This window comes from Athene cunicularia (assembly GCF_003259725.1).
Source record: "Athene cunicularia isolate RWA chromosome 26 unlocalized genomic scaffold, athCun1 chr26_part1, whole genome shotgun sequence".
Taxonomy (NCBI): Eukaryota; Metazoa; Chordata; class Aves; order Strigiformes; family Strigidae; genus Athene; species Athene cunicularia.
This window is the reverse complement of record NW_020799136.1, coordinates 2,277,339-2,304,427: the sequence shown is the minus strand read 5'-3', so window position 1 is coordinate 2,304,427 and position 27,089 is coordinate 2,277,339. Positions and strand designations below refer to the sequence as shown.

The 27,089-nt window shown below is 48.6% G+C and overlaps 1 protein-coding gene and 1 pseudogene across 1 annotated transcript; one reads left to right on the top strand and one right to left on the bottom strand.

Moving 5' to 3' along the window:
- Positions 1–114: 114 nt before the first annotated feature.
- On the bottom strand, positions 115–16,000 carry CAMK1G (calcium/calmodulin dependent protein kinase IG). Its single transcript, XM_026864212.1, has 13 exons — positions 15,689–16,000; positions 11,156–11,273; positions 8,243–8,371; positions 7,658–7,732; positions 6,745–6,883; positions 6,480–6,603; positions 5,855–5,930; positions 5,183–5,295; positions 4,093–4,171; positions 3,601–3,688; positions 2,397–2,824; positions 1,727–1,857; positions 115–732 (listed from the first exon to the last, which is right to left on the bottom strand). Exons 2-12 carry the CDS (start codon positions 11,245–11,247, stop codon positions 1,764–1,766), a joined length of 1,437 nt encoding a protein of 478 aa, XP_026720013.1. The 5' UTR covers positions 11,248–11,273; positions 15,689–16,000; the 3' UTR covers positions 115–732; positions 1,727–1,763.
- Positions 11,280–27,089, top strand: part of LOC113488795 — a 351,505-nt pseudogene continuing 335,695 nt past the window's right edge.

The window sequence follows — 27,089 nt, the reverse complement described above, 5'->3', positions numbered from 1 at the left end:
TGCCAGAAAAATACCAGAGGGAGCAGGTCTGCAGATGCACGGGGAATGCTTTAGAAGGGAATTAATAGACTGTTTCCACATCAGATTTCTATGAATAACCAAGAGGCACTTTACAAAACAAAACTCAGCTTTATTAAGCAAGTATTTATTGTGCAATTACAGACTTTGGAAGCTGGGAACTTAAGACCTTGCTGTGATTATTATCAGACATACGGAGGTTGCTAGCGGGTTGTCTCTCTTTTTGTAGCCAAAGTGAGAACTGGGCAGCTGGTGGGTGCTGAACGTCAGAGCGCCGAAGCCTGGGACTAACCAAAACCCAGGGAGTGGATAGGGTGAAGACTGTAAAAATAACTGACCTGCCACCGAGTAAAACTCTGCATGGCTTTGGTTTATAGGATTTACGTTGTGCAGTGCACTTACGCATTGGACAACTAAACAGTATACAGAAAACGAAAGCTTATAGCACTGAGCGATGTCATATGGATAATATACACTGAGTATGCTAGCAGTAGCCTCAGACTTTCTGTTGCCTTGTCCCAGCTTTAACGATCCAGAAACACCCCGAGGTCACTGCATTGATGGATTCCTGGGACTAACGTGCAGCTCGTCACCTCGCTGCTCTCTGGGACGCTGCTGCCCGCCCGCTCCCGGCGGGACACAGCCTCCTTTCTTGCTCGCACCGTTGATGTCTGGCTTTGAAGTGCAGAAAAGAGTAAAACAGCCCTTCTGTTTCTGCAAGAGAGAGAATTTCAATTGAACTTTGTTTCACTAGACTGCTACCTTCAAAACGTGCTCTGTTAATAAGCAGTAGCATGGGGGTTAGGAAGAGCTCAGATCCCTTTGTGTGCCTTGGCTGTTAAGGGTTATTACACAACTGGTCGTGGAACGGACCTTTTTGGAGCCTATAGGAGATCTTACTTGTATTTGTCTCTTCTATTAATCCTTTGTGTATTACAGTTCTGCTCGTACAATCTCATCAGTAGAGAGAGTCACAGAAGCCAACGGGAGGGAGCTCACTTGGTGCAGCCTTTGTGGAGAACCGTGCTCGCGTGCGGTCACCTTTGAGGCCCAATCTTTGTTGCAGGATCTAACAGCAATACTCCTTACTGCTCAGATGCGAAGCGGTGCAATGATAACAATTTAGCTAGTCCAGAATTAACGCAAGCTATGGTCAAACAGGATGAAACTTCCACGATTGTTCTCTGCTCACCTACGAAAGGAACATCTCCACGCTTTGCTCTTTGGGAACAAGGCAGCTTAAAGTGACCTGCCTGGGCCGAGTCTAGGAAAGGGAAAAGCCCTCCAGGCTGCGGGGGACGTCCTGCCTGTGCTCAACCCTCTGCTCATGGTCACAGCTGAGACCCAGCTGAAAAGCTCTAATCCCAGCTGATGAAGCTGTTTGGTTCCAGTGTGATTTCTAGTGAGTAGCTTTGAATAATTGTAGAGTCTGGTACGATAGGTCCACGCTCAGCTTCCTTCACATGTTGCTGGGGCAGCCCTGTTGTAATGTAGAAGCTGGATTCAGAGTCACTGGACTGGCTTTAATGGAAGCTGAAAGATTATTTCTTCCTTGAAAGAGGGTTTAGTTAAGGCTTTTTCTGTTGCAAAAAAAAGAGGGAGTCGGTTTATTTCATGTACAATCACTTTCCTATTTGTGCCTTTTCCTTTTTCATGCCATAATGGGATTAATTAAAAGTGGCTGGTGATTGGATTGCAGAGCACTTACCACTGGCAATGTGGGGAGCCTGGTGGCTGCCTCCTCATCACATGATCAAACAAACTCCAGTCTGCCCAGTGCCACAGTGAGAAGAGTGTTTACCGGTTTTCATTGGGACGAGAACTTCTGATTTGAAATGACTGGTTGGAGATGCAAGGTTGGAAGAGAAAGAACAAAAAAGAGAAATAGCAATATTTACCATCGTTCTGCAGGTGAATTGAAATGGTGTTTTTAATATAAAGAATGTCAGCTGCTGGAAGCAAAGCAGAGCTGGGTGCGAGCCAACTCTGCAGCGAAGGCAGGGTCTGGTCACTCAGCACCAGCTGAGGAACTGGCACCAGCAGCTTTAACCACAGGCAGTTGCAGTTTCTGGAAAGCCAGTGTGCTCCAGTCAGAGGAGTGTGGGAGCGGAGCCCTGCTGCCTCCGCCCGCTGCAGGCTCGGCTGTGCAGTCTGGGCAACATGCCTCACCTGACGCTCGTACAAGTGTGGCAGAGACTTGGCTGGGCACTGCTCTCCAGCCAGTCAGAGCCTTCGTCTCTGTCCTTATTCCTCCCCCGCTCCCTTCTCCCTCCCTGGGGCCGGCAGCTTACGCGCCGGGCAACTCCTGGCACGTAAAGGTTATCGGTTGTTCCCATAGACTTTGTTTGGAAGGTTCGGCTAATGACTTGGATACCTACTGGGATTTTGCAGATTTTTTAAGGAGCACTGTCTCGGAGCAGAAGGACGCCTTTGTTTTCTCGTGGCCTATGCAGGCTGGACTGCAGCCACAGGAGGTTCTGGGCGGTGGGCTGTGGTTATCGGGCAGGTCCAGGCTGCTGCTCACGGGCAGCGCTCCGTTCTCCGCCGGGCTTTGTAGCTTTCCCTCTCTCGTCCCCGGGGCTGGCTCCAGCTGAGCGGGAGGGTTTGGACAGCTCTGCGCAAGGACCAGAGGGTCTGACACGTCCTTGTCTTTGTTGGATGTTGCTGGCCGGGTGGCCACCATGGGCGTGTTGGGTCTGGACGCCTCCGAGACTTGTATAACAGGGAGGGTCCTCCCAGCCGCCGCCTGACCGTTCATGTGGAGCTTCCTCATGTGGTGCACAACGGCTGCGGCGTTGAAGGCTTGCTGGGGAGGAAGAGAAAAACCCCCGTGGTGAGCACCTGGTGGCACCAGGCTGGGCGGGTGCTGCGGGGCGAAGGGAGGGTCCCCCCTGGGAGGGTCCCCCCCAGCCTGTGGCTGTGCTGTCCCGCTCGCAGTGACCGGCTGCTGGTGCAGTGTGTGGGAAGTGGGACGTGCTCGTTCCTGGCATAAACACTGCGGCTCCCATTGAGTGCAAACTGCTGATGCTTTTGAAGATTACAACCACTTCTACACGAGGGAATCAGGGGGAACAGCTGTAAATTACCCCGTAGTGTGAAATGAAGGCTAGAGCTGAATTTTGAATGAAAGTGCTTAAAATGCCACCGTGCACGTGGTCCCTATGGCATTCCTCTCTCCACCTCAATTCTCACTAAAACTCTTGATATAAATAAAGTACCAATTCATCTTCAAGGCTGAAAGGAGGAAAAGCTGGGTTAAGCTCCCCAAAAGATCCACTGATGGAGCACCCACTTCACTCCCTCAGTGTAAAGGCAATAATCCTTCCCCCCTCCCCTTTACTCTCTTGGCGCAGCCACCACAGTGCAATGTTTGTGGTGGATCTGCCAGTGTGCATTGCAGCAGGGAAGATTGGTCCAAACACGCTATAAACAGTAACTGGATACAATTTTTTCAGGCAGCCTTTGGAGGATCTCAGCTTTTGGGTGCTTACCCACACAGCTGAAGCCTTGCTTATTGCTAGATGGCAGCAACTGGCGTTTGTTAGTGAAATGGCTGTAGGCTCCCACCGGCAAACGACTTACCCTCCATTTGCTCTTTGCAAAGTTTTTCTGAATCTGAGCGCTGACAGATGGGTATATGTCACGGTGAAGGGCTGTATTTCCATTAATCCTGCAGATGGGGAGAGAAGAAAATGGGCTCGTAGGCAGATGGCATTTGTAAGGCATTCCACATTCTGGAGGCAACTAACTGCTTTGTACGTTCAATCAGCAATAATTAAACCCAAAGGAAAAACAGCAACAAAATGTAACGCAAACACACACTTGAAAGCGTGGAAAAGCTCAGGATGGGATTTCTTCTGTGCCTCTGTTTATGGAGGCAAATATGCACAAATTGCATCTTTAATTATTCATATTTTTCTTTCTTTTCACACAAAAAAAGAAACACCCAGGGCCACGCGGAGGCAGGCGGTGACGTTAATAAGGGGGCTGGGGAGACCCCCCCTGTTCTCGGCTGCCACCAGGCGTGTGGGGCGGGACGCGGAGCTGGTCGATCCCCGGGGCCCGTCCTCTCACCAGGGGTGCTGCAGGGCCTCTTCGCAGGTAAACCTCTTGTCTGGGTTTTTCTCCAGTAAATGTCTGATGAAATCCTTGGCTGTTTGGGAGGGGAGGAGAAGCAGAGAGAAAAGGTTATTTTCTCTTTGTTCCGAGGTGTGATCCTAACAGGACGCGGCAAACGCTGGCGGGTAAACATCGCAAAGGTCAGCCCCGAGGAGGAGGCGTTTGTGCTGCTTCATTACCCCGCTGCAGGGAGAGGTTTGTAGTGGAGGGCTCCAGGTGAAAACACGGTAACTGGGGATGTACCGAACCGCACGCTTAGATTACCTGAATTTGAGTTGAACTAGTCAGCTAAAACATAATCGTAAAAAATATGTGCAAACTGAACAGGTTTAGAAGTTGCCCTAAAGAGTGCTTATATCCCGCCCACCTTTTTTTTTTTTTTTTTTAAATTTTTTTTTTTTCAAGGAGGATTGTGGTGTTTGTTATTAAGTCCTAACAAACCTCCTGCTAGTTTTATTTGTATGTATAAAAAGATTGATGTTCAAAATACGCTGCTAACATGCTGCCTTCAGTAAACTCCGTGCGGGTGAGCTCCAGCAGCAGGTTAGTCTGGAGGAAGGTGCAGTGGTGGCTGACACGGCTCACTGTTGCTGTAGGGAAAAGCGTGACTTGATGGGAATAAAATCAGAAGGAAAAAGTTAAAAAAACCCCAAAAAACAAAAAAGAGGGTTGAAAAACTGGAGTTCCCTTCCTGCTGAGGGAAATCTAAGCCCACTCTGAGCTCACGGATCATTTGTGAAAACCAGGGCTACGTTAGGAGGCCTCAGGCGAGGACGCGGAGCGCCCCGAGCGCTGCCAGCGCAGCTCGGCTTCGGCGTCACCGCCGGGAGCCTCTGCAGTCAGCTCCCACCTCTGGGGCTTCGCTCTGCGGGAGCGACTCAGGCCAACGCTTCATCCTGTCCCTCCCTGCTGAGGCAAGCGGAGGGTGCCGGGGGGGGCCGGGGGGTGTGAGGGCTCGGCTGGCGCAGGCCCGTGCCCGCGGGTTGCAGGGCTCTGGGTTGTGGCTTCTGAGGGAGCGAGGGGCTTCCCCGTGCCAGAGCTTTACCTGACTCAGAGATGTCGTCCCAAAACGGAGACTCGAACTCATAGTAGCCTTCCTTAATCTTTTCAAAGAGTTTGGATTCGGTCTCTTCGTAGAAAGGGGGGTACCCACACAGCCTGGAAGAGAGCAGAAAGCCAGCGGTCCTTCAGCGCCACCGTCCACGGTGGCACAGGCTGCCACAGCCCGGCCAGCCTGGGCACGTGTGGGCACCACCAGTGGGTGAGGAACAGAGGAGGCTGCTCTGTCCCTCCCATCTGAGTGTATTGGTAAAGCTGCAGAAAAGAGTTAAAAACTCAACTGCAGCAGCAAAAGGACAAAGCCACAGCTGGTACATAGCTGCATCGTGTGGGAGGAAATGAAACAAAAAGTACTGGGGAAGATTGAATGATATTTGTAGGCAACTGGAAAAAAACAAAGCATAGGATGAGGCATATAATAGAGAAAATGTGATTCCTTTCATCTCCACTCCCATATTTGATTCTTCACATCCCTTTCATTTCTACGGTCTAGTGAATCTGTGCAAAGGAAGAACACGGCACTGCTCCCTTCCCGCAGCAAAATGGGAGGTCCAGGATCGCCTCCACGCGCGCTGCCGCTCTGCAGAGGCGTATGATGCGATGGAGGAGTTGGGAAACTCATGGAAAAATAAGTGGGATGTTGTTTGCTCTTACTCACAGGATATAGGTGATGACTCCAATGGACCAGCAGTCTACAGCTTTGCTGTATGGTTTCTGGGCGAGGACTTCGGGGGCTGCGGAACAGCAAAACCAAATGAAAATTCTAAGCAATAATAAATTACCCAATCCTGGGAAAAGCAGCAGTTTCTTGTACGCTCGGCCTGGGAGGTGCCAGTGCAGAAAATCAGGCAGTAACAGCCCCATTTACCAGCTGGACTGGTCTGTGCTTTTTGTATCTGTTTTGTGCCGCTGAACAGAAGGAACCACTGGCAACCTCTGCCTCCATCCCGAGGGTTTAGCCAGTAAACTGTGGAGCAAGCCAATGCACATCAAACAAAATCCCACCGTGTTAAAATTATTTTTGCAATTTTTTTTTATAAATACATGACTAAGGCTGAAATATTATTGCTCTTAAAATTACCCTTTTCTTTGCACTAACATTCTGAGATTTTTCGGTCTCTACTTGTTTGTAATCCAGTCTTTAAGTGGTCCAGGCGGTACATTTCTGAGTAGCATGTTGTTGTTAACGTAAATACATATTTTTTTTCCTTTCTGCTAGGTTCATACACGACTTTTTTCAAGTCAGTCCACCAGCAAAAGCCCATTCCTGATCCTTGGCTTACCAACGTATCCAGGAGTCCCACAGGCAGTGGACATGATGCCGTTCTGTTCCATTTTAGACAAGCCAAAGTCTGTGATCATGATTTTGGAGTTCTCTTCAGGAGTGAGGTAAAGAAGGTTTTCAGGCTGTGAACACAGAGTGGTCAGAGGTTGAATTTGTGGCAGAGAAATGGAAAGGAACAACAAAAAAGTCACGGGGCAGAGCAGGTGAATCCAGCGGTCACGCCAGCTCCCCGGGGTGTTGCTCTCGCTGAGGGACAGTCTCACCTTCAGGTCACGGTGAACTATTCCGTTCTCATGGAGGTATTTCACTGCTGTCAGCACCTGGTGGATCACCACACTCGCATCTTTCTCCGTGTAGACTCCTCGTTCCAAAATTCGGTCAAACAGCTCTCCCCCAGATACCCTGTGGAAGTGGCAGTTCAGAAAGAAAAAGAATGAAAAAGAAACTGCACAAAGGTAATCATGCTTTTGTGTTAGGCAAGCCAATTTTCCAGTCCTTTTGCAACTCCACCTACAGCAGAACCGCTCCCTGGGCAGCAGCTTTTGTGAAGCTGAGGCTGAGGGGTGCTACCGAGTGCGATTTCGGGGCGCCAGCAAGCGTTACTGGTAAACCTGGGGAATTTGGGTGAGGGTACGAGGCAGCTCCCCGCAGGGCTGAGCCGCAGGCACCCCACACCGTGGGCAGGGCTGCCTCCAGGCTCTGCTGCGCAGCAGATCCAGGGTTTTGTGGGATTTGCTTCCTTCAGCTAAATTTGCAAGTTAGCAGTAGCAGCCGGGTGCTCAGAGCTGATGCCCACAGCGAGCTGCTTTCTCTGCAGCTGACATGTTGCCCATTTTCATTTCTAGAAACCCTGCATGGCACAGCTTTAATTAGAAATACTTCTGTCTCTGCCCTGCTAAACTGTGATGAATTAATTTGCATAAATAGATCCTAATCTTGGTTTAGAAACTTGCTGCTAAAATGAGCATGGGCCAAGACAGCCGGAGAAGTGTCCAGGTTCGTTCGAACCACGGGGCTCTCCCCTCGTCAGTGAGGGGTGTTGGAGCGGCTCCTGTGTGTGCAGCTCTTATGTGTGAGGGACTCCGGGGTGTAGGCACTGAGATATGGTGCATCCCCCCGGTCCTGCCGCTCTTCTTCCTCTGCGGCCCACAAAGAAATGGCTCTGCTGATACTTACAGCTGCATGACCAGGTAGAAGTGGGTTGTGCTCTCATAGATATCTTCTAAAGTCACGATGTTTTCATGCTTTATTCTGCAAAGATAAATCCAGATCAGAAACGAACTTGGCAAGGACAAAAGTGGCTTTGCAAGCGGAAAACCCAACAGTTGCCTTGCTCTGATCACCAGGGAAAGTTCCCCGGGCTGTTGTGCGGCTGAGCTCCCTCGCCCTGCGCGGCAGAGGATCGCCGACCACCGCAGCCTCCCTTTGGATGTCGGCGCGGGGCCGGAGCCCTCCACGCAGCTGCCTGCTCTGCCTCAGGGTGTTACCTGGACCACAAACGCCGTCACTGGGGTTCTCCCTTCCCTGCGTCCTGCTCTGCTGCATCCCTTTCATTCCTCAGACCTGGGGCAGTTGGGCTGTGTTGGGGTTACAGACCCCGCCGAGCAATGAGAGAGGAAACTTTCCTAATCTTTTGAAAATTACTAATTCACAGTAATACTTCTATATTCTTTAAAAAGAAATATTTATATTATTTTTACAGTAGGGCCACACATCTTAAGAAAGGACATTTCTTCTACATTGCAATGCATATATGCTCACTTTTTCAACACTGCGATTTCGTTCTCCAAGCTGCTGTCCCTTGTGAGAGGAGACTTCTTGATGCATTTCAGAGCGAAGAGCTTGCCAGTGCTTCTTTGCTTCACTAGGAAAACTTCCGAAAAGGCACCACTGCAGAGAGGAGAAGAAGTTGTGTTTCAGTAGATGCTGCTGCTGTGAACTGGAAGGATGCTTAGAGAGAGGAAATAGCAAGAAAAAACAATATGGTAGTAACTAAACTCTAAGTGGATTCTGATTGTAAAGCTCGAACTACATCTCCAGCAGCCGCAAACCTAGGATATTCAATTCAAGATTATGTGATATTTAGGAAAAAAACCTTTTTTTTTTTTTTTTTTTCTGTTTTTGCGTAGTTCATCATGAAGCTGTGTTGAGACAGTGGACAAAAAGGACTAGAGCAATGAAATCAAATCCCGTTCTTCAGCAGTGTCTGTAAAGACAGTCGGGGGTTTGTCTCCTGCGGGTGCCAGGTTCAGAGCCCGCCTCGGGGGGCAGACACGGTTTTCAGCACGTGCCTCGGGTGGGGGCAGGAGGCACCGTCCGTCCGCGGCCTCGCTGCCTTCCAGGGAACTTTGCACTCGAATCCTTTGGGACTGGGGGATTTTCCCAGGCTAAGGGCAAGCCCAGCTGGGGGCTGTATCGATAACCACCGCGCCGATGGGGTGGTCTGCAGCTCGGGTGCTCGTTGGGGTTAACAACCGCCCGTGGAAGGATCTGACAGCCTCCCCTCTAACGGGGCCAAATTCCCGTTTAAGGCAGAGCGTGTTTCCTCACGCTGTCCCTGGTCAGCCTTGCCCTGAGGACTGAGAGCGCCGAGCTGCAGTGAGGGGAGCCCGATTCTGTTGCAGTCTGGGTATGCCAACCGATGTTCTCTATATCTGAAGTGCAAAATAGCTGGATAATCTCGGTTTGTATTTTCATTCATCATCTGATGTGTTTTCCTTTCTGCAGAGGCCGCTAATACCTGGATACCCTTAGTGACAAAGTGACAATGAGTGTCTCGTACATTCCTGATAAGGGTTCAGCCAGTGCAGCGATGAGCAGGTATTTATAACATGTCTAAAGCTCACAATCCTGTTAGAGGTTTGTCTTAGGCCGCTGAACACGTGTCTCGGGATAGTGACAGTGCATGCTTTGCCAGGTCAGTCTTCAAATAATCCTCATCAAATGAGCAACAGATTAATTGATGGTACTTAAATGGAAGTTGCCACTGAGTCTGCGAAGCCCTGCAAGGAGCTGGAGGGCAGAGCGAGGAGGATGAGCGCAGTGGGAGCACCTTGCTTGGGATGCTGCTGCAGCAAACCCAAAAAACAAGGGCAGAAAACCTGTGTCTCCTGTAATGGAGGAAACAAAGACTCCAGCGTACTGTGCAGACAGATTGGCTGAGCACGGCGCCGTACCCATCTGGCACACGGCGCTTCGCTCCCGTGTCTTTGTCAGCAAGCGGCAGCCGGCGATGACGCAGGGCGGGAGCCGACGGCAGCTCCTTGCTCAGCTCTGCTCTCCTCCTCCTCCTCCTCCTCCTCCTCCCGCAGGCCCCTGGGTGCTGCTGGAACAATGTGCAAGACCATTGGGGTGGTGAGGAACTGGGCTGTGCCACAACTGGTTCCCAGCAAGGAAAAAAACCCAACAAACCCAACCAAAAAAAAAACCCAAAACCAAACCAAAACAAACCCATAGAATTTTTGGAAGACATCCCAACAGATAAACGTGAATCTCTGTTTCACTCAGTAAGTGACACGTAATGGTCTCTCTTCTGGCCCATAAAGCAGGTGGTGTTGGGACATTTTCCTTGTTTCACGTGTTCTGCTCCTTTTATCTGTATAAACTCTTGATAATTTTCATTTTGTGGAAATGCCTTTCAAGTTCCTGAGAGCTTCCATGGAATATGCAGGGATGTCCTCACTGAGGTCCCTAATCCTACAGTTGCGGATGCTGGAGGAAGGTGATGGTAAATTTTCCAGGTAGTTTTAGGGCCCAGATCTTCCTCAGCTAGCTGAAGCGGTACATGTGGAAAAAATCCCAATTTTTAATGCTAAATTTTCCTATTAATGTAACAGTAGGAAATGAACAACCTACAAATCAGATGCTGGGGCATCTGTTCTATATATCTGTCCCAAACAGTTTATAATAATTATACCCCTTATTAAAAAATGATGAATCAACAAGTTGGCTAGGAGAGAACAAAGCTTTTTCTAACCTCATTCCTTTAGAGAAAGCTGGTGGATAATTTAATTTCTGAGGCTGACCAGGACCATGATAATTAAAACGTCACCGAGCTCTGGAGTAGCTGGTTTTTTGGGAGCTTTGCCGTGGGTTCTAAAGTCACAGAAAATTTGGCCGTGACAGAACTCGCTGGTGGAGGTAATTCAATTCCTCCTCCACCACCTTGGAAACGTTTTCTTGTCTCATTTGCATGAATAGGCAAATTAAGCTGTTAACTCACAGAGAAGTATCGTAGAACTCGAACATCCTTGTTCTTGTTTCATCCCTCAACTGAGTCAAGGTTTATGAGCTAAATATATGACTTATTATTATAATATCTCTCTCAGAGCCATCCCTTGACCTTGCCCGACCTTGCAGCAGCAGCAGACCAGTGTGCTCAGCAGGAAAAGAGCAAAAATCTAACTAGGCTGCCACGCAGGCTTAGAGGGAAAGGAGGAAAGGGCAGAGCCAACCCGGCGCTGTGCCCGCGGCAGGAGCTGCTTGGGTGAGCCCTGAACTGTTGCACCAGCAGCACCCGAGCCACAGCGATGGGGCACCCGCCCCCCAGACACTGGTGCCCATCTCGGGCGTTTGCTCGTGGCGTTGGCCGGTGCCAGGCGGGGAGTGGCTGCCCCGGGCTGGGACGTCGGTACCTAGAGGTGGCTCTGTCTGGAGAGGAGCTGTGGTACTTACGATCCCAGGGCCTCCATGAAAATGAACGTTTTCCGGATGTTGCTTGTCTGCTTCTTCCAGGAGCTGCTCTCATCCTCTTCCTTGCGACCCATCTCCTCCAGAGTGGAAGCAGGGAGCTCTGTGAGGAAGAGGAGGAGGAGGAGAGGTGACTGAGGTGGCCGATGCTCGTGCAAAGAACAGGACTACCCCGGAGCTAGCTGGACTCGGGGTGCCGTGGGTGGTGGCTGCTTGGTCGGAGGAGTCAGACCTTTCAATCGGGTGGAATTTTGTGCTGCTTTTGCTGCTCACAACTGTTCGTGCTGACCATGTCCCTGGTGCTGCGTCCTGCTCCAGCCATCAGCGCAGCATCGCACCAGATCGGCTGGGTGGGAGCTGGTGACCATATGGTAACACTCTCTTGTCAGTATACTCATTTAGCGTGTGTTGGCAATTACAAATGTTTATATTGTGCTTCATATTTAAAAAAGCCCTGCTGAATGGTTGCTAATTTTAACTAAAGCATCCATGACTTCATGGATTAAAAGTTAGGTACAACTGGCGATGGAGATGGATTATAGCTGAGTTGCTTTATCGCTCGAATAATAAATAAAGAGCTCATGGCTGCGGGGAGGGGAACTGATATAAAACAGGTTGTTGATGTGTCTCGTACAGTGTGCACTGCTGTCACCCTTAATTTCTGTGAACTGACAGATTGCTTTTGCTCTGAGTCATAACCTCCCCGTTGCCTTTTCCTCGCAGGGCCGGGGCGCCCCGGTGCCGGCCGGGGGGAGCCGCTGGCGAGGGGAAGGGGGTGCCCAGCCTTCAGCGCCTTGCCCTGCTGGTGCATCTCCGAGCTGCAGACACGGAGCAAGCGGTCCCCGCCTGCCATCCCCCTCCCGCTCGCCGTGCAGGGGGTGCCACGAGCAGCTCCCAGAAAACGCAGCTTTCTGGAGTCACCCCTGCGCCTGTCACCGGCCCTGGAGGAGGCGGCTGTGGGGGGGCTGCTCCGGCCGTGGACGCGGCCGCGGGGCTCCCACCGGCTCCGCACGTCTGAAACACGCCGCAGCTCGCGGGCAGCTTGACCTTGGTCACGTCCCCGGCTCCCCAGCACGAAGCTCCTCGGAGCTCAGACTGGGCAGCGCCGCTGTTAATACAGCGAGTAACGCCGTCAGCCGTGGGGAGCTCACCGCCGCCCTGGGGAATTAGTTCCAGCTTGCACAAAGTCTGAGAGGCGTGAAACGTTACACAAACGTCTAAGTGCACTTAATAAGATCAGATCTAACACTATGGAACTGGAACTATGCTGGAAGGTGAGAAAGGATCTTTGAGACTAAAAAAAAAAAAAGGATGTGGCTTGTCCACACTATGAGGATACGGAAGAAATGCACCGAAAATACCCGCAGGCAGCGCAGGGGTTCGGGTGCCGACAGCAGCACCCCCGGCCTGCGGAGCATCCCCTTGGCACGTGGAGCATCGCGCTGCCCCAGAGCCCGAGAGACACAGCTGAGCCTTCCAAAGATGAAGCACAATCTTTTGTGTAAAAACAAACGTTTGGAAAAGGCAGAAGTATTAAAGCAGAGAAAAAGCTGAAAGATCTTCTTTCATGACAGACAGCTTAGATATTGAATTCCTCCTGAACCTAGTTTATCTCCGTAATTAGCACAGTTTCTGCGTTTTGAGCTCCTTGACACAGTTTTTAAAGGTTAATTTAATATTTTTGGAAACAAAATTGACTCAGTTGTAAACAGTTGAAGGCTTCAGTCCATAAAATCACCCAAGGCCAGCATGCACCTGACCTTTATTTACCTGCTGGATTCTGATGCACGTATGTAACTCCTAGAAATACTACAGCTTATAAAACCCAGCCGTATCTTGGTGTTTCGAATCAGTGAAGATCAACGTTTCTTCACAAAAATGCTGATCAATTAGTAGAAACGTCTCTGCCAGTATTTTGAGCCCCAAAATAAAGTTTTATTTCGCAGTTATCTGCCCATCCCAAATCTCTGCAGATCTGGAATGTCACAAAAAGAGAATTTTCAGCAGAGACGCTCAGCTACTGGTGGAAGGTGAGTTTTACCCATTTAAATATTAAGTGCACAGTGCCAGTGTGGTGTTGAATGACGGGTAAGATTCGGATGACCTCTCCATTTCTTTCTCAGCCTACTGTCAAACAAAGAATATGAAGTAAAAAAAATAAACCCAAACAGAACTGGGTCAGCCTGGCCCCGGGGACAAACTGTATTTTTTGTCTCTGTTCCTGCACAGCCCTGCATGGTGCAGAGGAACCCCCCTGGGGAGCCTGGGCCCAGGGCCGAGGGGTCTGTGCCCCCCTGGCGGGAGGTGACAGCAGAGCCACGTACACTCACGTCTGTGAATTTGGCCCGTTTGAGCACACATGTCAAATTTGCCCAACGTTTGCTCATTTAAGCTCTATTCCCTTAGAGTTCTCGTGTTTAAATCCGAGTGAATTCAACAAGTTCCCTTTTAAAATGGATTTTGCTTCTAAAGGAAGGTAGTACCGTGCTTTCTGTAGTCTCCTGTGAATCATCTGTTCATCTTATAGTTCCTCCTTCTGTCACTCTCTGCGTACGGCATTTGGTTTTGCTGATATCTGGAGGGAAGGCTGGATGAATAGCTCTGACTCCCTACACGTGTATTTGATTTCCTGCTTTCTCAGTTTCTCTGTGCCATCATGAGCAAGTCATTTCCTGCCTCCCCTCGCCTTTCTGCGAGGAAGGGGAGTAAGTGCTGCTATTTTGAGAGCAAAATAATGAAATGTTTGAATTGCCTAAAATGTAAAGCTGCATATGTGCTCGGGTGATGAATGCTTGCCCACCTTCCTCCTGCCTCACACTGGATCACATTCTCAATACTTTTTTTCTCTTCCGATAAACGGGAACGTCTTTGCCAGGCGGCTTGGTACAGGACACAGCCGTGACTACAGGGTTATGAGACCTGTGACTTTCCTGATGCTGGCTCTGGGCACTCGTCTTTGTCTCTCACTCTGGTTAAGCCACTTGTTGCACTTTGCAGCAGTTTGGAGAGTGCAGCGTTTGATATATTTGTTGTCTGGTTTTTGTTATTTATTCAGGCTCTGGCCCAAGCATGTCCTGACCTTTCCCGGTGGTAGTGCACAGCATATGGGTAAACAGTTTAATGTAGCTACTCACTGAGTTGAAGAAGCTTTACTTTACACGGGAATAGAAAACGTCATAACAAAAGTTGGGCGAACAGACTTTGTGCTTGGACTGGCAGGTTTTCCTGCCATATGATGTGTCCGTCTGCGCGCTTCCCTCACGCTCCTGACACGCTCCGTTTGTCAGCTCCATCCTGGAGCCCCGCTCACGTGTGTCACCCCGGCCTGGTGGCATCTCCCCCAGCCACAGCAGCGGGACGCGGGCACAGAGGGCACCCAATGGAAAATGCATTATTTTAAACTCCTCGTCTGGAGGAGGGTCTGCGTTCGCCCTTTTGCCCGTTCACCTTTTGACAGAGCAAGAACATAATCCATAATAAAATGGAAATGTTCATTAATTAATGTAGGTAAAGACCTTCGGAGGTAAAAATGAAGTACACAACATGCTCTAATTTGTTTAGCTTCCCTCTTCCCTGCCGTAACAAATTAAGCAACATGCAGGACTGATGAGTATATGCTGGAAGTAGTAAATAGTTTTCGTATTAATGTCTCACCTTTGGGCTCTTCTGCAGACTAGGTCAATAAACGTGACTGCTGCTACACTCTGTCTGATCCAGCAAGTGACACATCATGGCTTAGAATGTAATGAATGTTATTATGACCTTGCTTAAATATTTCCTGAAGAAATTTGTTCCGCTTTCATATCTCACAGTAACAAATCCATCTGCAGACAGACACTCTGCTTCTGAATGGATATACTGCATTAGCAAAATTGTTGTAAGACATGATTAATCGTCTTGTGACAAAGTTACATGTGGAGGGGGAAGATACATGCTGCTTTCATGATTTTGCCTTTAGAATTGGAAAGAAGTTTACAGGAAAAAAAAAAAAAGAAGGAGAATACAAAGTCAAAGGCTTTGCTTTAAAAAATACACCAAAACAAGTAATCTGCATGTGAATGAATTAAGTGCCAGGCCAGCCTCTGTGTTCAGGGACAAAAGAACAAGAAATAGAAAACACCATCTCGCCATTAAAAACAAATCCACATTAAACATCTTGTATTCATCCCACCACTGCGTCGCTTCACCAGCAGTGCGTTAACTTAGGAGTCCTTGATGAAGACTTGCAAAATCACAATTTTCATTATAAATATTTCAGATTCCTTAAAATACTTTTGAAGTAAAATGTCAGAAGGCAGCTTTCTATGAAATTGCTAAATATAAACGAGTGCTGTAGGATACCAGACTAACAGTCTGTGCAGAGAAGTCCTCCAGTATTTCCCTGTTTAGATAAAATTAATTTAAAAAAAAAAAAAAAAACCAAATAACAAACCCAGGTTAGCCAGCATGCCACCTGCTTCGCTGCACGGAACAGACGGGAAAAGCAAAGGGCTATTAAAGAAAGAATATTTTGCTTACCCAAGTCAGCACAAAGCAACTCCTGTTGGCTGCTGCTCCGGCTCGGCTCCCGCGGTCTGTGGGGATTAGAGCTCGCCGGGGTCTCGGCGGCGGCGGGGAGGAGGAGATGGCTCTGCGCGATGGTAACCAGGCAGCACCTCGCGGAGAGTAATTTGCCACGAGCACGAGCTGCCTGTGGGTGTGGGTGTGGGTGTGCGTGTGCGTCGATGTGGGTGAGGGCAGCGGTGCGGGGAACCCGGGCGCTTCGCCGCCGGGAATTGGCTCAGGCGCTGCCGGGAGAGCCGGTGCGCGGCTGCGGCCGCCCCTCGCTGCTGCTGGCTTTGCTTCTGACAGTCCTGGGTGGAATGCAAACGTGATTCGCCTTAACCAAACAGATCACTTTTTGGTGTTAAGAAAATGTCTCATTTTCTTTTGGATGACGTTGGGAGTTCTGCGGGGCCGCGCAGGGCGGAGTGGGACTGGGCTGGGCTGGGGTTTCCCTCAGGGATGCTCCAGCTCCCCAGTCCTCTCGTCTCCCACCCTGGGAAGGTGATGGGCTCCACCATCTTCAGATGGCACAAATCCATGGGGAAAAATCATTGCAGCAGAGATTAATCTCCATCACTGGAGTTTTGAACTATTTTGAACCATACAATGGCTCTATTTCGACTTTCAAAATCTCTGTCGGTTGCCTTCCCAAGAAGCACAGCACATATGAATATAGGAAATATTAATAATTCTTTGAATCTTTTCTATAGTGTAGGATTTTTAGAGATGGCAATAACAACTTTACTGACTGCACTCTCAGTTGATTTACACTGCCATCTAGAATAATGCATGAAAAAAGTACATATCATTGCGAAGTTTAGTTTTATATTGGGAATAAATCAACTCTGAGGCTATACTAGAAAATCACATTATTTTTCTTAATATTTTTTTCTTCAGTAGCTCAGTTCCAAGGCGAAGGCTGTTTGGTATTCTTCATTTCTTTCCTGGACAGGCTCCATCACTCTCAACTCCAATAGCATTGGGGATTTTGGTCGGGATTTCAGGATGTGGATTTGAATGCTAAGGTTTTACTTAATGCTAGGTTTTGGTGGAATTTGTACCGATCTGGTGAGTAAAGCCTTGTATTGCTTCATCTCTTCCTCCCTTCAATGTCTCCCATGTGGCAGCACCACAGGCCCTTGTGTGGCCTCATCTGTACCTCCTCCGGAGTGGGGGGCGAGCCGGTCCCACTGCTGGTATCCCAGGGAGATGCCAAAATCAGAGTAGTGTGAGGTCATTTATTAGGGTGCATTTACCCTACACATAGATATGTGCCCCATATGTATGTGGGGATAAACGTGGATGTGCTGGTCAGTCCCTGTGGTCCTGCTGCAGCGCAGACGTCTCCATTTGCTCCCCGGTGTAAAGCCCAGGGCAGAGCCCACAGGCTGCTGGTGCCTGCACTGCCCGGTGCCCTCGGGGCAGACCTGGGGTGGGAAGGGTACTGGCCACTTCTGCCTCTTGCTCTTTCATTCCCATCTATTAATTCCAGTTTTAAAACATAAAAAACAATTTAATGCTTTCAGTGTTACTGTCTTGGTCATATTCAGTTCTTAGCTCATTTCTGATTATTTTATATAATTTTGGATTTTCCTATGAGCTTCTACTTTCTGAAAAGCTATCAGCAATCGTATCCTAACTACAAATTTAACAGCCACACTTGAAATTCGTCTTGTGAGATAACACAGAAGTAAAGGACACCCTGGACCACGAAAGGCATTTTAAGATAGATTCGGCTGAAGGAACCCCCGTGCCCGCAGCGCCGAGTGCCGCCCGCAGGCTCTGGCAGACGTGTGCAGGGGAGGCAGAGGAGGGAAGCAGCAAGTCCTGTATTGAAATAGGCTCGTGATGGTAATTCCAAACGGAGTGCCAGTAAGGAGAACAAACTGGCATCTGTGCACGAGCATCCATCTTCCCCGGGCTGCTGGTGCCCTGCCCCCGGGTTTCGGCTGCCTTGCAGGGGAGCACTCACCGGCCCTGCGCGGGGGGCAGCGAGTCGGGCCAGGCTGCCTCGGGTCATTAAGGGGAAATGAAATAAGAACTGACAGGATTCACGATAACGCGATTGCTTTGGGAGAAGTTAAAGGCAGAGGTAATGAGAACAAAAGGGAAGCATTTACTGCGCCCCGGTCCTTGGAGTTTGTGCGGTGTTATTAGTTGCGTTGAAGAGGAGATGGCGGTGCGAAGCTGGAGTGGGTACGCACGCCTTGTCTTCTCCTGTGGCGCTTGCTGTAAACGGATTATAAATCGTACAGGGAGAGCGTGACAGCGGCAGGGTGATGCCATCAGTTAGAAGTAGGAAGAAACTTGCTGAAAAAAAGGAAAGCAAAGCAGGGTTCTCTGGTATAGGAGAGCTGCCACGGTCCCCACGTCAACAGTGCTCCGAGTCTGGCCTTCAGAAACACGCTGAGAAGCACCAGGAACGCAGCGGGAGCGGGAGGGAGCAGCTCCCTCTGCGCTTGGCTGGAGATGGCAGCTCGTGCCCTTGCCTGATGGAAATGTAGGACAACGGGCAATTGAGTTCAGGGACTTTTGCTGAGCTCTCCATGGGCTGGAGTTAAAATAGCAGTTGTTAACCAAAGACACCCAGAGGAAGCAACGCTCTCGTTTTTAACGGCACGGATTCAAAGTGAGGAGGTGTGACGGAACCCAGCAGCGCAACGTGCGGATTGCAGCAGCCCGTCCGCAGGGGTGGTCGAAAGGCGCCGTTAGCCCCGTCCTTGCAGGCCCTGCTCCTCTGGTGAGAAGGGAGCTGGAACTCGGCTGTGAGTTTTTACAAAGAAGTGAGAAAAGAAAATACCTGCTGAATATTATTGGTGAGAGGGCAAAGAGGGCAGCAGGGCCGTCTGTGCGGGAGCACGTGCACAGCGGGTTCCAAGAAGTTTTTGAGACGCGACACCCCGAATGTAAATACGAACTCTGAGAGCGAACACAAAGCGCCAGCATTGGTGCTCTGGGGGTTCTCCGGGAGCTTGACTCGGGTTGTAGATAAATCCTCGGGGCTGGCAGCCCCAGAAGCGCCGTCCCCAGGCGGGCAGGCTCGGGGTGCGACAGCCTCGTCGCTGCCTTTGCTCAGCTCCAGCATCCCCTGAAGTCCCAAGCTGGTACCAGCAGAGAGCAGTGCAGCACAGCCGATGGAGGCAGCACCGACCCGAGCACAAATAAATAAATAAGGACTTGTGTGAGCAGCGCAGCTGGGATTTCTGAGCGCCTGGTTGGGGGAAGGTGTTATTCTAGAGGAGCTCCTTGAAATAACGTGCAATTCAATAACGTATTCCTCTCAAGTGGAATCTGTAGGCATTATTTGCTTTCCTTTGTTCCCTTAAAACAGACGCTGGCTGTAAAGCAAGGAGCTCCCTTCGTTTATAGCGTCATTAGGAATGACTTGATGTGGAACTAGATGCTGCTCCTTTGAACCTGTGCTCCCTGTTGGAAAGAGCTGCTCCTTTCCATAGGCTTTATTTTTATTTATGAAGTGGTTAAATTGCTCACCGAGTTACACAGAGAATTCAGCTGCAGGTTTTGCGCATTCTCCTTTACCTGGTAATTATGGTCCTGGGAACTAAGTGGTCACCATCCGTTTTAAAACAGTAAAGAATCATGTAATTAGCTCCTGATAGGCATGCGCTGTTAATTAAGCTGTTCAGTGGTACACCGGCCGTACAGCTCGATCATCGGTCCCGAAATAATTCCAGCGAGCACGTGTCTCGGATTGCCACTGTTTTCATAGAAAACTGTCTTTCTGGGACACGTTCTGACCCGCTGTACAAACCAGCACCCCAACGTTTACAGCCACCCCGTGACCTAAAGAGGAAACGTGGTGGGTTTGGGTTCGAGACTGAATTTCTTCAGCTGAAGAATGGCCACACGTTTCGTCTGTATTGCACAACGCTTGGCCATCCTGCGTGTCGGGCTGCAGCCTCCTGTCCCCCTGCGGTGGGCGCAGTTCCTGCCGTATGGTGCATTCCCCGTGTTGATAGTTCATACTCGGAGTTGACTAATGAGAAGTAGCATCCAATTAGGAACCTAAAAGGGCCTTTCATTAGCTTTTTGAAAAATTAAGTACTAATTATGTAGGTTTGAATAGATGTTTACTCAAGAGGTTAGTTATGCATCCATAAAAAGCAAAACTGAATTTTGTGCATCTGGGGAGGAGAGGCTCAGGGAGCCGCGGTGACTGCTGGCTGGTGATGCGTGTGGAGCCTTGAAAAGTTCATCCTTTCCAAGCCCTGCCATGACTCCTCGTCGCTTTGGAGAGGCACAGAGGGAGTGACCGTCTCTCACTGGAAGGAGAGAGAGAACCTCTGCAAGGCGTGGGTCCACGCTTCGCTTTATTTTCCGCGTCCTTTCCACAGAAACGCTGCAGGTGCATCGAGGGCTGGTCCCATGGCCGCCCCGACGGTGCTCCCGGGCTCTGCTCCCCTCCGCTGCCCCCTCGGCCTGAGGCTCCTGCTGGCTGTTGTCCCCCAAACTTCAGCCCACGTGGGGCTGTGGTGGAGAGCGGCCTCGGCCTTGGCAGTGTGCCTGGCAGCATCCTCTGAATGTCATCAGTGCCATACCTGTCCTAAATGGGCAACTGGGCCACCTTTGAACGGCAGGACACCTCTCTGCTACATAATCCCAGCGGGGAGAAGGTTAAATATGTCCGTCCTTGCAGAAAAAAAAAAAAAACGATAAGAGGAGCAATAAAATTCAGAATTTTTAAAGCGACTGTATTTACACCATGTGATGGCTGTTAAAACCCAAAATATTATGGCATTCCCAGTAAAAATACAGCTTTCTTTTTTCAGTTGAATCTTTCAGGATGCTGAAATCTGGCTGAAAGACTTTACCAGGAGCGATTTCTCTTTGTCTGCTTATTACTGTGTGCAGTAAATAATCAAGGAGATAATGGTATTGTAGAATTTAGCTTAAGAAAGAATCCAATTAGATTCTTCTGGGCTCGTCTCATGTGGGATTATGTATGTTCCTGTTAAGATTTTTTTCCTCCTGGGCCAGGTAGCAGCTTCAAATCACTTTTTCTGTTTTATCTGTGATTACAGGCGCAAGAACAAGAAGCAAAAAAACCCGTCCTGTATAAGTGATACCCCAACACCACCTTCCTGATCTGCTGAGCAGTTTGGGAGGGGGATGGAGACAGCCTTGGCCTGGGTTCTTCCACTCCCTCCCTCGCCGCAGCTGGTCGCCCCCCGGCTCTACGTGTGCCCGGGGGACACAGCAAAGTGCCGGGAAGGGCAGCTAAGGTGAGAGGAGAAGATGCTGAAAACCCACGTACGTCACTTCTGGAGAGGTTTGTGGAAGTCCTGCCAAGTCAGCTCTGCGTTTCGGAGTGTGGCGTGAGAAACATCATGAAGTCTGGGGAGCATGTTGAAGCATCAGAAAGAAAGCGGGCATTTGTAATAAACTGCTTTTGTGTTACCCAGAGTTTGTAGGTGGCTCCACATACCTGTAAAATACCCCTCTCGAGGCCGAGGATCTCACACAGTGAAAATACTGACAGACCCACTGGCTAGAGGTCGGTGTGTAGGAGGTCGTTCATGGAATCTCTTCTCCTGACTCTCTCTGGATGGCCTTTTGCTCTCAGGTGCAGTGCGATGGCATTCTAGATATTTTTTACATGAGTGATATCTCCAGCAAAAATTGCTATATAGACTGATCTCCGCAGTTTCCTGGGCTCACTATTGCTGCTTCTCTGGTTCCTCACAGCACGTTTTAAAGAACGTGGGATCAGGCTACAGACCAAAAGGAGGATCCACGGGGGAGATCGAGCAAGCGAGGCGGAGCGGAGGGACACGAGGGCTAATTTTTGCAGGAGCAGGAGTGTTTGTTTTGCTTTTTGAGTGATGACAAGTGAGCAAACAAGATCTGAATTTCACATCTGCTCCAAAGACTTCTCTTACTCTCTGTAAGTAGCCAAAACATATCAGGAGTTGGTGAGACAACATGTCTGATGGATTTATGCTTTTTTTTCATCAGCTTGCTGAAAAGTGGAAGCTAGATGACAAAACATTTCATAAGCAGTCACAGAGTCCATCTCTCGGCATGTGGGAGTACTGATAAAAGCCAGCTTTGCCTGAAATTGTAAACTGCACTTGAGTAGCCCTGATTGGAGCTCTGTCATTGTCCTCGCGTTTCCCCTGAGACCTGCCTGACCATCAGTGCTCGGAAGCGTTCCCTTTCCTCCCCTACATGTAAGATGACCAGAGACACGGTTCAGCATGCTTTCCCGAGGTGCTGCTGCTCACAACGGGCTCTTACCTGGGTGTGGTGACGTTTAGAGAAATTTTTATCTTCCCGAATCCTGCTAGATGTAATTACTCAGAGTATCTGTTTTCTGACCATTTGAAAATAGCTGTGGGATGGCTGCTGGCAGCTAACATGTCTGCTATGACACAGGGAATATATCCAAACCTATTTAAATAATCTTCTCTCTGTTCTGTTTAAAGAGATGGCAGTTATCCTTATGGGTAAATAGACTACCTTCCAGGTACTTTGTCATCTTTAGACACACCATGCAGTTCGTTATAGCAGCACTAAATCAAAACCACTTCTTGTCAGAAGGAACCTTCCCACCTCTTTCCTAAGAAATCTGACAGTGTACACGGCAGATAATGGCTTTGCTGCTCAGGTGACCCACCGGTCTGTCTCAGTGGGTAATTGAGATGGTGATATAGTCTCTTTTTTTTTTTTTTTTTTTTTTTAGAAGTAAAAGTTTTCTAAGCATATTAGAGAATAAGGCTCGAATAGCTGAGTAAAGACAGGGATAAATTATTCAAATATGTGCTGAATGTCCCTGGAATTTTGCGTGCTGGGAAGACAAACTGCAGAAGGTGCTGAGGGAATAGAGCCGACGTGCCGCCGGCAGGCAGACGAGCGCGCCCCCGGGTTTGCACCTTTATTTACCAAAACCCTTTTCACAGTTGTTTCAGGCAGGAGCAGTTTCCAGACGTGCAAGTCTCTGCTGGTCACAGAAGCACAAAAGCACAGCGCCTGCAGCTGGGGCGGCCCCTCTCCAGCACCCCCCAGGTCCCCTCGTCCAGCCCCGGCACACGCGTACAGACATCGTGGACTGCGTGGCAGCGATGAAAGAGGTGCTCAGCTATTAATGTGGTGAAAATGTTTATTTATTATTAAGGTCTAAAAGCAAGTTAAGCTACCTGGGTGGCCAAGTGGAAGAAGGTGATTTTTAGTTCTACTTTTCCCACTCCCAAATATCCTTTTTTTTTTTTTTTTTTTTTTTTTTTTTTTTTTTAAGTGAAATTGAGGGATTGTTCCCCAATGAGTGACAGTGGGTACGGTGATGAACATAAACCCCCAAGAGTGGTGCAGGTGTGTTCTTTTGCCCAGCCCTTTGCCAAGGATTTTCTCATATAAGACCCGAATTATGACAGTGCTTAAAACTGGCATGAAAAGTGCTACTATAGCTTCTAAAGTCTGAGATTTATATTGATGGGTTTTGTACCAGAGCCGCCTCCCTCCTCATAAAGCTTCTCATCAGCTTTGAGATGCCAGACAAGAGACCACCTGCCTTTCTCCTGATTTATTATGAGAGTCATCTGGTGCCATTTGAGTCCTCCCAGTATGAAACCATTCATTATTTATATTGCAAAGAACTAGAAATAGCTGTCAGGTGTCCATTTTCAGGCTGGCACTGGCAGAGAGGAATGCAGGCTATTCTGAGCATCCCTACCAACGTGCAAGATGTAAGAGAGAAACCGCCCGGAGGCTGCCTTAGAAGGAGCAGAATGAGGAGGGAAGGTGTTGATTCTGTGTGAGGTGCTGCTCGGGCTCCTGTGCTGGCATGCAGAGTCCCAGCGTGCTGTGGGCAGAGGCACGTCCTCTTACCACCACCGCAGCCTCACAGGGCTCTAGCAGTGTGGAGAGGACGCGGTGCTTTTGGGTTTTTTTCTGATTAAACCAGTCTGGATGTTTTTGAGCTCCGCAATCTTGGTCTGTGAGGTTTTCCTGAGTTTAAACAGCTGTTTTGGTTTTGCTTGGTAAACAGGTTCCTCGGGTGTGATCCTTATTGTTTGACATCTTGAAGTTTTATTTCAAGCTTCTGGTTCATAATAATCTCAAAGCTCAAATCACGACAAAAGCTTTAAGCACCTTTTACAAAGATATGCGGGGAAAGCACAACAAGAGCTTAAAGTATGAGATGGTGATAGCACAGCAGAGCTACTGCCACACAAGGTGAAGGTGGATTTAATAAGCTTCATGGTTACAGTGTCAACTTTTTTATTTCTTGTGTGCACATGGGTGATTTGATCAGCGCTGCCTTCTCTTGAGTTAAAGCGTAAAACCAGATTTGGAAAAAAAGAAAGGCAAAAGGACAGACAGGATGGGAGCTGGAAGGAGGCCTGGGGTTCAGAGCCAGGAAAATCAGGCTTCTTAGGAGGAGGTGGCCCTTCTGGAAGAAAAAGGGCCCAGTAGATGCAAATGCAGACTTGAAATCACTCTCACGTGGTATTTCACTGACTTAAAATGTTCATATTTTCCGCACATAATTAATAGGGAAGCAGATGAACAGTGAAGACCAGATACTTCCTAGCAAAGTACTTTCTCATTATTATTTTCTATTGCCTTCCTACTCTGCCTAAAAATATATATCCAATCACATATGATATATTAGTGCAGATCGCTGCCAGCGTACGGAGCCAAATGGTGAGTATCCTGGAGGATGAGGATGCCAGCTCCTCGGGGGCAAGAGGGACACTTGCCAAAAGGAAGATGGTTTCCAGAACTTACTCATGAATTTGCAGATATCCCAAAATGATATGTCCAGGCATCTCACTAGTATGAAAAGTATTTATTCATCGTGGTTTTTACTTTGTGCTCTTGTTCGGCACAAAACACTTCATCTTCGATTTATTAAACCCGAGTGAAGAGTTTTGCCAGCACTGGGGTGCACCGGTGGGACGCGCAGGTTTTAGCAGCGTTTCGGTCCTGCTGAGCAGCTGCACTTGATGTGGCTGTTGGCAGGATGACATAGTTTGGTTTAGATGACTTTTAATTGCTGCCCTTTCCTTTGTCTTTTTAATGTATTTTGGATGCACCTTTGGCAGACGGCGATGATTCTCTGCAAACTGCTCTCTGGGCACGTTTTATGCGAGCATAGTGCAGGGTGCTGCTGCTCTCTACCTCTTCCTGTGGGAATGGACTTTCCCAGGGGCCATACGTCTTGTTGCAGCAAGGGTGGCTGTTGTAGTCCATAAGCATGCTGTTGATTTGCAAAGGTTTTGCTACAGAGTGGCTTTTGCTGTTGGGAGAGAGCGGGGCAGGGGATACCTCCCAGGTTGCTACAGGACTGGGATTTCAACCCGCTGCCTGCCGTAGGGCTCGCGGGGAGCAGGGACCGTCCGTCAGGCTGGGCTGGCACCGGGTTCATGTCACATCCCCCGGGCTTCCCATTCTGCCGATGAAATCATGTTGATCAGCAAAAGTTCATTTGAACGTTATTAATCTTTGAGGCTCGATACTTGTTTGCTTCCCACTCCATACTGCAGGAGCCTACACTCGCTTCTCTCCCTTAGGAAAAATGAATTAAAAAACTTTCTGTGCAAGAGGAGGAAGAGAAAATCAGACCATTTTCCTGAGGCCACAGAATTTCTCAGATATCCATTTCAAGGTGTTTATTACAGCCTTTCATCCCGTCCCCTGACTGTTGAGACTAAATTCCCTGCCTGGCAACAGATGGGATGCCAATTTATTTTTAGCCGTTTGTTTGCTTTGACTGAACCCTTAAACAGTATCCTGCTTTTAAGTCCTTGGATTACCTTGGGGGCTAACAAGCTAGCCTGAACTTCTGCACAAGGAAATTCAGAGAGAAACTGCCTCTGACGAGGAACTATCCCAGCTGCACAAAACCAGTGTTTTACTCTTCATCTAGGGGACGTGGGGTATGCTATAACCATCAACTGGCGTGGTGAGCAGCGAGTTATTAATTTTATTTTACAGAAAGAAAAGCCAGCAGGGATTAATGTCACCTCAGTAAGGGCTGGAGGAGAATGTAAGGTCGTCTTCAGTCTTAGTTCCCCATGAGTCTGACAAAAGACATAGAAAGGCATCAAATGGCCTTAAGACAAGCACATCATCCCTGTCTGCATGATTCTGTGCATGCAGTTTTTTTCCGGGAAAGCAACAGTTACATACAAACCACCTCATTTCTTTTGTTTGAACAAGGAGAGCTGTAGATGCCAAGAGCTTCCTTGCAATTTAGAAGGAAAATAAAGGAAGTAAGAGAAATTTATCCGCCCTCTGTGTTTTTTCAGACTTTTGAACCTTCCAGTGCCGTTATCTGTATGAGACATTAGGTGTGCTGGCAGTGGACTGGCCTGTTGGCTTTGCTAATCTAATAAAGCCCCAGGATTAAGGATGTTCCTGTGAGCAGTAGCCGGCTGGAGCCCAGCCACGAGCCCATCCCCAGCGCAGCCCCGTCCTGCGGCGTGGAGAGAGGCGGTGGGGCAGCGAGACAGAGCTGCTCTAGCACAGGGATGCAGACGGATACACAGATCCATGCAAAAACTCTTCAGAGCACTTTTTAATGCTTTCGGTAATAAATGTAATAGAGATCATTTCTTTTAATCGGCCAACATCTCTGCAAGCTCTCAGCCACTGCTGCATGGAGAACAAAGCGTCTCCCTTGCATTCCTCTGAAAAGGTCTTAATGAAGCTCTGCCCGTTTCTGAGAAGCCTAAAAATCTTTGTGCTCATTCCAGCGTAGAGCTGTGTACAAAATACGAGAGTTACCAAGTCTCTCTCTTGGGACCTGGCTAGAAAATTAATTGCTTTTATTAAAAATATTTTACTTCTGGTCTCCTTTCACCCATTTGTTCAGTTCTTTGCTAAAATTATCCTTTGAGTCATAGAGAGCTCTTTCAGACTCCTCCTTTTGGTTTTTTCCCCCTAAATGGCTTTTAATAATTAAGGGTAATGGAGAAGCTTTGGTTGGGTTCCTCACTCAGATGGTTAATTAGGTATAGCTAAATAAGTTACAGAATGTATTCCTTTAGACTCAATTCCTTTTCCTTTATCCCGACTAAAATACGCTGTTCTCCAGAGACTTCTTGTTTGGGAATTGACTGAAGGTAATTATTTCAGATAATTAAGATCACTCAGCAAAGTAATTTAATTTTCTTCCCTGCCTCTTCCTCCCTCCAAGAAATGTAAATGTCTGTATAACACTCGATCAATATAAAAAAAAACCTTTTCAAAGGTTAAGATGGCCAAGTATGCTGTTAAGTTGGGATAGACTAACCTGAAGTGAAATCCAGTAGAGATGTTTAGAAAAGTAATGAAATTTCCAACTGAATGATTCTTTTTCCCCCAAGATTTTTTTTTTTGGGGGGGGGGGGGGGGGGGGGGGGGGGGGGGG

Coding starts and splice junctions, on each gene's coding strand:
- CAMK1G (XM_026864212.1), bottom strand. CDS start 11,247: ATGGGTCGCAAGGAAGAGGATGAGAGCAGCTCCTGGAAGAAGCAGACA. Junction 8,372..11,155: donor TTCATGGAGGCCCTGGGATC/GTAAGTACCACA, acceptor TCCTCTCTGCAG/TGGTGCCTTTTCGGAAGTTT. Junction 2,825..3,600: donor TTGCAAAGAGCAAATGGAGG/GTAAGTCGTTTG, acceptor CTTCCTCCCCAG/CAAGCCTTCAACGCCGCAGC.